At 50.1% G+C, this 9,606-nt stretch overlaps 1 protein-coding gene across 1 annotated transcript; it reads right to left on the reverse strand.

Annotated features, from left to right (window-relative positions):
- Window positions 1-7,960: 7,960 nt before the first annotated feature.
- Window positions 7,961-8,836, reverse strand: LOC119251148 (olfactory receptor 14A16-like). Its single transcript, XM_054698476.1, has 2 exons — window positions 8,163-8,836; window positions 7,961-7,987 (listed from the first exon to the last, which is right to left on the reverse strand). The coding sequence occupies exons 1-2, from the start codon at window positions 8,791-8,793 to the stop codon at window positions 7,983-7,985; spliced, it is 636 nt and encodes a 211-aa protein (XP_054554451.1). The 5' UTR covers window positions 8,794-8,836; the 3' UTR covers window positions 7,961-7,982.
- Window positions 8,837-9,606: the final 770 nt, after the last annotated feature.

The following is a 9,606-nucleotide window of genomic DNA, read 5'->3' on the forward strand; positions in this document are numbered from 1 at the left end:
CAGTGCAGACCATGTACACCTGTGTTCCCAGCAGCACCGTCCACCGCAGCTGCCATGGCCCCAACCCAAGTGCTGTGGACAGAAGAGTGAATAAAGAATGTGGATCCATACTCCATGCAATAATATACAGCTATTGAAAATGTCCTTAGGGACCAAAATGGACCTTGAGGTGGGTATGCTAGTGAAATAATTCTAAAAGTGAAAGGCATTGGCTGATATCACCCATCTGTGGATTATAACATAAAAACTCAATAATAAAAAAATAGAGTGGCAAATGGCAAAGGAAATGTTGGACTGAGTGCAAAAATTTGCTCTTTACCAGACAGAACAGGGGAGGAGAGTAGGAGTGCGGAAGGAGGGGCCCGGGCACTGCAGGGCATTTAGTAGATTTTGAGTGGACCCTGGTGCATGTGGAGGAGTGAAAAGTGACCCACGGTGAAAACAGTAAAAAGTCTAATTGAGTCTTCACCTTGATAAGAACAAATAACAAATTAACGTGATGTTGGGATGAAACACTCATGGTAAACATCCCTTCTCAACAGACCCTTACTGGATTTGTTAAAGGAAAAATAGAAAATACATCCACAGGAATCTGACCACGGAATGACGTCATATCCCAAGGGGATGGGGACTGTGACCTCATACTATCACTGAAATGAATATTACTTTGAGTGATTTTCTAGCTCAGCTTTCATTCTGAAATTTGAATGGATGAGTCATGTCTTGTGATTAACTACATTTTATTATCATAAATAGTTTCATGGACAAAATGTGCGCATTGGTCAGGAGAGTTTGGAGACACAGTGACCTGCTCCCGTAGAGGAGGAACGTCACCTCCAGCTCACGTTCTCAGTGTTAGGGAACAGTGTGAGAACCTCTGGCATGCAGTGCAGATGTAGGATTATAAAAAAAAATTGCAAATATGCCATGCTTTAGTTTGAATAATGTTTTATATAATAAAAAAATAATATTGTTCCCAGGTAGAATAAAAGTGAACTTAAGTGTAATCTACACGAAAATGGAGAAGAAGACCTGGTACAGGTTGAAGATAGGATCTGGAAAACTAAGAAAATTAAAAATAAATGCAACAATTAAAAATTATAAATTTTTAAGTAGAAATGTAGCTCTTCAAAGATAATTTATATAACTACTTAAGAAAACACCACATCGAGGGAGTGCAGTCACATTGGCATCAAAACAGGCATCATAGAAATTAATATTCCCTCAATTCCAGTTTTCAGTTATAGATTCCTACCAACCAAGGAAGCGTCCATCCTTCCACCTCTGGCAGAGTCAAGTGTGGTTTCCCTTGTCCTTTGAGCAGGAACAGGAACTTCTCCTAGAGGAAGATGCCCCGTGAGGAATTGTGAGGGATGGATGGGGGGCCTCACTGTCTGTCTCCCCTGCCATTAACAAGGACAAGGCCCTCGGTGGAGACACACAAAGGCTGTGGGAACCGAGCCCCAGGACTGAGGTCCCGTGGCCATGTGGTCCTGAGGACAGGCCCCTTTACCACTGCTTCATGTTATGTAAATGTTGGTGAATGTGAGTTCTAGAACATTCTTTCTACACCAAATACAAGTTTTTAACCATGAGGTGGATTCAGGAAGGGCTTGGAGAAAGGATTGCAGTATTTAGGAAACAAGAATATAGTGAGGATTATGAGAATATGAATTTGTGACAAGGGAATAATCCTAATGCAAGAAATCTATGCTTTTAAATGATGACATGTAAGAGTTAGGGGGAAAAGCTGAATTAATTAGGTGTTATAATTTTAGATTGATATTTCACATCTTGGAGTACTGGCCATTTATGAGACTCCCCACAGCCATCATCAAGGCTTTGTTTCTCAAACTGTATATGACGGGATTAAAGGTGGGGGCACAATCGTCTAGAACATAGAAATGACCAGGTTAGACATGGACAGGGTGCCTGTGATCGGCTTCAGAAAAGCAAAGCATCAGTGGAGACAAACAGCACCAGAACCAGCAGGTGGGGAAGGCAGGTGGAGTAGCCCTTGGCCTTACCTTCTGTGGATGGGATCATCCTGACAGCAGAGAAAATGTGGACATAGGAAATGACGATGAAAATGATACAGCAGATAATCAACACCACATTAATGAGAATGGGGACAATTTTGTTCATTAAATTTCCTGAGCAGGAAATAGCCAATAACTGGGGGACGTCACAGAAGAACTGGTGGACCATGTTGGACCCACAGTAGGACAATGAGAAGGTGCCAGCTGTGTTCATCACAAGATAGAGGCCCCCACCCAGCCAGAACACAGCTGTCAGCTGCACACACCTGACCCTGCTCATGATGACGTCACAGTGCAGGGGGTGGAAGATGGCAGCATAGCGATCAAGGCTGATCACCGTGAGCAGGTACATCTCTGTACCTACAGATATACTCATTATGAAGACCTGGATGACACTGCCCGGGAACGAGATGGAGCTGCTGTGCCTCATAGAGTTGGCGATGGATTTGAGGACCGTGGCTGAGATAAGGCAGAGGTCCGAGAAGGACAGACTCCTCAGGAAGAAGTACATGGGGGTGTGGAGGTGCCGGTCCAGGGTCATGATGATGCAGATGAGCCCGTTCCCCAGCAGGGCGCACAGGCAGACCAGGGAGAAGAGCAGCGGGTACAAGAAGCCCATGGTCCCCTGGGTGGGGAACCCCAGGAGGATGAATTCTGTCACTGCCGTGAGATTGGTCACCTCTGGAGACATCAACTGTATAAATAAAAAAGAGGAAGAAAACATTGTCAATCTTCTAATATTGAACACAAAATGGGTTATCAACATATAAGAAGCACGCAATCTAGTCATGATTTATCATTATCTAAGCAAATTCATATTTTACTCATGTGAATGTGCTATTGATGTATTGTTAAAACATGTGTCTGCAAATTTGAGAAGAAATGAAAATTTTAAATGACCATGATAAAACCTGAATATCAGGTCTCTCAGTGAACTGAATTGACAGAACACCAGTGCCCAGTCATTCCCAGGCACGCGGCGCCCCCTCCTGCCCAGGCCCCAGTGTCTCCGCCCAGCACACCTCCCAGAGATTGTCCAGGGCACAGCCCTAGAGGACATATGACCATGCCCAGGCCCTCCCCACCCTAGAGAGCCCGTCCCTGCTCTCCTGGTCTGGGGAAGCCCCACAGTGACAGGTGTTTAAGGAGATGGGGTGTGCAGGTCCCTGTTTTCCTGCTCCCCAGGACCCGACACTGTCCTGGAACTGAATGATCTGGGCTCAGAGTCCCCGTGCGGCGTGTCCTGACGCCTCCTCAGTCAGATTCCTGCCCCTCTGGCCTCTCTGCTGACTCCTGGTCCGTCACCTCGCTCCTCATCTCCCTGCACCTGACTCCCCCACATCTGAGGACTCCGAGACCAAGTTTCCTGCAGAGTCTCCTCCTGGGTCATTCCCACACGTCTCTCCTGCAGGATGAGCTCGTCCACCCAGGTCCCTCCCGGCCCCTCTGTCCCCCTCAGACTCGTGCACATCTGTGCAGGGAGGAGGCCGTTCCGGGGCTGAGCCTGACGGTCTGTGCATGTGGCTTTCTTTGCCGGTCCCAGGGACCCGGGTCCCCCGGGTGCAGGTTTGTTCCTCACCCCAGGCCCGTGCGTGAGTGGGGACGTCTGGACACGGGGCAGCTCTGTCCACTCTCCTCCCCCCAATGTCATCCTCTCCCCCCTCTGTGGGGTGATGGAGGGGCAGGCCCTGGGGCGGGCAGAATTTTTTGGAGAATATAGTAATGTAAAATAATTGCAACACTTTTTGTGGGAATAATTCCAGAAATTTAATAAGAAAAGAAAATAAATCAGGGTTCATGGTGGTGAAAAATGTTGACATCTGTCGAGTGACCTTAAATACATCTTTAAAATGGATAAAATAACTTGACATATCTCCTCCAGGCCCTGATTAAATACTGTGACTCATTTTCCAATTACACTGACAATCCCTGGGGGTGGAGTTAGGGAAAAATCCCAAGTTCACATCCACAAATACACAGATGTCGGCGCCACCATCATTGGTGCCAGAGCCTTTAAGACGTCAACAGTGTCACTGAAAAGTTACTGAATTTCTACTTGACTCATATCTGTCATCATGTTTAGGAGAAAAGGCATATCATTCTGAATCGAACAGTAAGTATAATTTTTAATTCCCTCTGTAATGTCTTCATCACCATCCAATTCTATTAATTGCTGTGATTTTATTCAGCGCCCAGAACACACTGAGTGTGCTGATGCTAATCCCAGGTATGCAGCAGAAATCGTCACATCTCCCAGAAGTCACAATCTTCTATATGCTCAATGTATTAAAAGTCAATATCTTTGACCATTGTAAATTACAAGAGAATATGTTTTCTCTCACTGAGTCTCACCCAGGCTGAGGGGGCAGTGGGACATGACGACTTGGGCCCCATCAGCATTAGTTGTCATGATTTACAAAGTGAATCGTTTAATGACTCTAGTGCCTGAGAGTCTGACTTGCTGCTGACTTCACGTGGACGTCGCCTTCTCGTGGACAATCCTGCCCAGGTGTGGGGGGTGCACACTGCCGGGCTGGGGTCCCCTGGGGTGCCAAGAGTACAGGCGGCCGGGAGCCGGGGTAGTTCCAGCTCCGCCTCGGGTGCCCGAGTCCGGGGCAGCAGCCGGGGGACCTGTGGGCAGCCGCTGAGGCGAAGACGGGGTTCAGGGGCGCTGAGGCATGCAGGGTACGTGGAGTCTCCTCCAGACGAGCGGCCGGCGGGAATCGCTCTCTGGCGTGGGAGCCAACTGGACAGTGGTCAGGCAGAGCTGGCCGGGCCCGGGGTAGCTGCGTGCACTGGGAGGCCGGGCGGGAGGGACACGAAGTGACCAAAGTCCGTTTCCTCCCCTGACGGGAGTGACCCCATCTTGTGCGGCCCCGGTTGGATACACAGGACAAGTATCCCGCGGACGGGAGGATACACAGGACAAGTCCGGGAACCTCCCCGATGCGTGTTCACCTTCGGCTGAAATGTGGACATTTGTGCCCAAGGGCTTTGCGAGGTGGATGCGGCCCCGAGGCCAGTGCGGGCTGGGTTCGGGGGTGTCCGCTCGGAGCCCAGGGCTGGCCGAGGCCAGGGTGAGAGACACGCGCTGCCCGGCGGGAACAGCCAAGGCAGCGGGTGGGAGGGTGCCTGGCGCTTCTCCCAGTCCGGGGATCCCTGTGGGGGTTGTTTCGGGGGACAGAGGCCACGCCCCTTCCGCTCACCAGCATGCCCTCATGTCTCACCCCTCGGCCTCGTGGTGGACACATGCCCGGCCCTGGGGGATCCTGCCTCTGGGCACTGCAATCCAGATGCTCTGGACATGGAGACCACCTGGGAGACGACACCCACTTCCTCCTGCGGCACCTGTGACTCTGTCAGGGATGTTCAAGTGGCTGCAGGTGTGAGGCAGGTGGACGGGCTCAAGAGCGGGGACGTTTTCTACCCAAATAAAAAGCGTGAGAGGCCGTGGCCTCCTGACCTGTGAGGAAAGTGTCTCTGGGGGCCTGAGGCTATGTTGGGTTGGGGTGTCTCTTTCTGTTGTTGCATTTGTGAGGTTTTGTGTATTTTGGACACTCGCCCTGGCCAGGTGTGTGACGTGCATAATTTTCTCCCAGTGCAGGAGTCTGTTTTGCGATGGCATCTTCTGAGGCACAGGAGCTCACTAGTGTGGTGAGGCCCCTTTTTTATTTTTGCCGTTTCTCTGTCCTAGGCCTTGTGTCCCCAAGTCCACCTGTGTGTGTTGGGAGGTGTCCAGTAGGGCTTCCCCTGTGTTCTCTTTCGTGTCTTATGGTTTTGTATCTTACCCAAACTTTAATCCATAAAAATGTTCTACATAAGTAATTCTAGGGGCAACACAGATCCAAGCCACACTGAGTTGTCACCTGTGAGAAGGGACAATCAAGAGACTGGACACAACAAGAGGTGAGGGAAGGAGAGAAATGGCCTCTCATCCCTGCTGGGAAAATGGTGTGGAGGTGTCTTCAGACAATAGCAACAGGACAACCACAGGATGGAGCAAACCTCATCCGGGTATTTGTCCCAGATGTGCAGACTCTACGACGCAGAGCACATACACCTGTGTTCAGAGCAACACCGTCCACCGTAGCTGGCCATGGCCCCAACCCAAGTGCTGTGGACAGAGAGGGAATAAATAATGTGGGTACATATGCAGTGGGAACTACACAGCTATTAAAAAGGTGAAATCGTGTATTTTGGGACCACATGGATGGACCTTGAGGTGACTTTGTTAAAGGAGATGAGCAGATAGTGAGAGATGGAGCGTGGACAGTCTCCCTCATCTGGGAATAGAAAATACAGAAAACCTGCATTACAAACACAGCAAAAAGAAACGTGGACCATGTGCAAAAGGAGGAGGAGAGTAGGGAGGGACTTGGAAGGAGGGGCTGGGCACTGCAGGGGCAGGTGGTCAGCGGATGTTGAGTGGACACGTGCACAGGCCCAGGGGTTGAATGGGACCCCACATGAAAATAGTGAAAAGTGCAAAGGAGCTGATTTCTTTGCTGGAGAACAAACACTGCATGAAGGTGACGGCACGATGAAGCCTGTGGGAAAAGTCCCCTTCCCAGCACACTCAGTGCATTGGTTCAAAGGGCAAATAGAAAACATACGGGTAGGATCCGACTGGGGAAGGGCGTGACGTCCAGGCAGTGGAGACCGTGGCCCCGTCCCTGCCTGCGGGTGGTGATCCTGGCGAGCATTGAGCGGCTGCTCAGGCCACACTGGGATGGATCTTGAGCGAGCGACTCCCGGGCCATGTGATCGGGAACCTGGAGTGGACTCGAGCTCGTGGCCAACATGCCTTTTCATTTCGACGCTGCTCTCCTGGACTGACGACGGTAGAGCCACCGGGAGAGTGTGGGACACAGTGACCTGCCCCCGGAGAAAGGGCATGAGGGGCAGAACATCACCCAGCTCAGGGTTGGGGAAACGCTGCAAGAACCTCGGCCGTGCAGCGCGAATGCTGTGGAGAGACAGAAGTCGACGACACCCCGTGCTCTCCTCACAGGATGTTGAAACAAGGAATGACACAGTTCCCAGTGCAGACGGACAGTGACTGCGAGAGTTTTCTGCAGAAAGTGGGGAAGCAGACCTGCCGCCGCACATCGAGGGGTGACCTGGAAACTGAGGGGAGCTGACAAGGACCCCGAGAGCAGCCCACGGCTCCAAAGTCATAAATGTGAAAACCAGAAACGTGGCTCTTCACAGCCATGCGTTTTCCTAAGAGCTATTTTATTTTCAAATACTCCAGCCAGGCAGTGGAGAGACTCTGAATCCAAACAGGACGTGATGGAAATGAACACTCCCGTCAGCCGCAGGCTTCAAGTGTCGATTCAAATTCCTTAAATATCCTCCATCCGCCCATCTCTGGCAGATTCAGGAGGAGATTCCTTGTCCTTTTGAACAGAAACATGAATGTGTCTTAAAGGAAGACGCTCCTGTAGGAATGGTGAGGAGTGGGGGACCCCGCTCAGCTGTCTCCCCTCCCCTCCACAGGGACGGGGCCCTCAGGGGAGACACACACAGGCGGTGGGAACGGATTGCCTGAACTGGGGTCCCATGACCTTGTGCTCCCAAGGACAGAACCCCTTTACCACGGCTTGGTTTCATAAATGTTGGTGATGTGTGAGTTCTAGAACGTTCTTTCTACACCAAATACATGTTTTTAACCGTGAGCTGGATTCAGTTTATGAACATCACACAGGGAGAGGTTTGGCAAAGGATTGCATTATTTTAGGAAACAGGAGCACATTGACAATATGAGAATATGAATTTGCGACAAAAGAAAAATACTAATGGGAAGCATCTTTACTTTGTGAATGATGAATGTAGAGTTAGTGGGAAACTGAATAAATGCCGGTGAATAATTGATGATACCTTATTTGTTGGAGAATTGGCCTTTTATCACTCTTCCCACAGCCGTCTTCAAGGCTTTATTCCTCAGACTGTATATGATGGGATTAAAGGTGGGGGGCAACATCGTGTAAAACATAGAAATGACCAGGTCAGACATGGATGGAGTGTCTGAAATCGGCTTCAGATAAGCAAAGAATCCAGTACAGAGAAATAACATCACAACCAGCAGGTGGGGCAGGCAGGTGGAGTAGACTTTGGCCTTACCTTCTGTGGATGGGATCTTCCTGACAGCAGAGAAGATGTGGACATAGGAAATGACGATGAAAATGAAATAGCAGATACTCAACACTACACTAATGAGAATGGGGACAAGTTCACTCAATAAATTTCCTGAGCAAGAAATAGCCAGTAGTTGGGGGACATCACAGAAGAACTGGTGGACCACGTTGGACCCACAGAAGGACAAGGAGAAGGTTCCAGCTGTGTTCATCAAACCAATGAGACCCCCACCCAGCCAGGACACAGCTGTCAGCTGCGCACACCTGACTCTGCTCATGATGACATCATAGTGCAGAGGGTGGCAGATGGCAGCATAGCGGTCAAGGCTCATCACCGTGAGCAGGGTCAGCTCTGCTCCTACTGAAAATACTATCAAAAAGACCTGGACGACACAGCCCGGGAAGGAGATGGAGCTGCTGTGCCTCAGAGAGTTGGCAATGGACTTGGGGACTGTGGCTGAGATGAGGCAGAGGTCCAAGAAGGACAGATTCCTCAGGAAGAAGTACATGGGGGTGTGGAGGTGCTGGTCCAGGGTCGTGATGAGGATGATGAGCCCGTTCCCCAGAAGGGCGTACATGTAAATCAAAGAGAAGAGCAGCGGGTGTAAGAAGGCCATGGCCCCATGGGTGGGAAATCCCAGGAGGATAAATTCTGTCACAGCCGTGAGATTGGTCACCCCTGGAGCCATCATCTGTATTGAGAAAGGTGAAGGGAAGAAAATGTCAAAATCTTCCAAGATGGAATATATGGATCATCATATTGGTAATAATTTAATATATTTTCTACATAATTACTCCTTCTACCTCTTATTGAGTCAAAAATCATTATCAGCATAGACCTCATTATTCAGCCCATATATTTCCATCATGTGAATGTGCCATTACTACATTTTCTAAATAAGTCCTAAAAATGGGTGAAAACTGAAACATTTCAACTCTCCCCTACAAAATTTGAAAAATTGAAAATCTCATATCTGTCAACAAACTCAGCTGACAATCACCCCTCCTTACAACCCCAGCCCCGCTGCTCCCGCCTCCTGCCCAGGCCCCAGTGTCTCAGCCCAGCACACCTTCCAGAGGTTGTCTAGGAACAGTCCCAGAGGACACGTGACCATGCCAGCCCCTCCCGACCCTAGAGAGCCCGTCCCTGCTCCTCCAGCACAGCCCTGGTCTGGGGAGGCCCCACAGTGACAGCTGTGCAGGGAGATGGGGTGTGTGGGTCCCTGTTTTCCTGTTCCCCAGGACCCAACACTGTCCTAGAACTGAATGATCTGGGCTCAGCGTCCCCATGCGGCGTGTCCTGATGCCTCCTCTGTCAGATTCCTGCCCCTGTGGCCTCACTGCTGATTCCTGGTCTGTCCCCTCGTCTCCTCATCTCCCTGCACCTGACTCCCCATATCTGAGGATTCAGAGACCACGTTTCCCGCAGA

This window comes from Talpa occidentalis, unplaced genomic scaffold (assembly GCF_014898055.3).
Source record: "Talpa occidentalis isolate TD23 unplaced genomic scaffold, MPIMG_talOcc4v2.1 talOcc4.2, whole genome shotgun sequence".
NCBI lineage: Eukaryota > Metazoa > Chordata > Mammalia > Eulipotyphla > Talpidae > Talpa > Talpa occidentalis.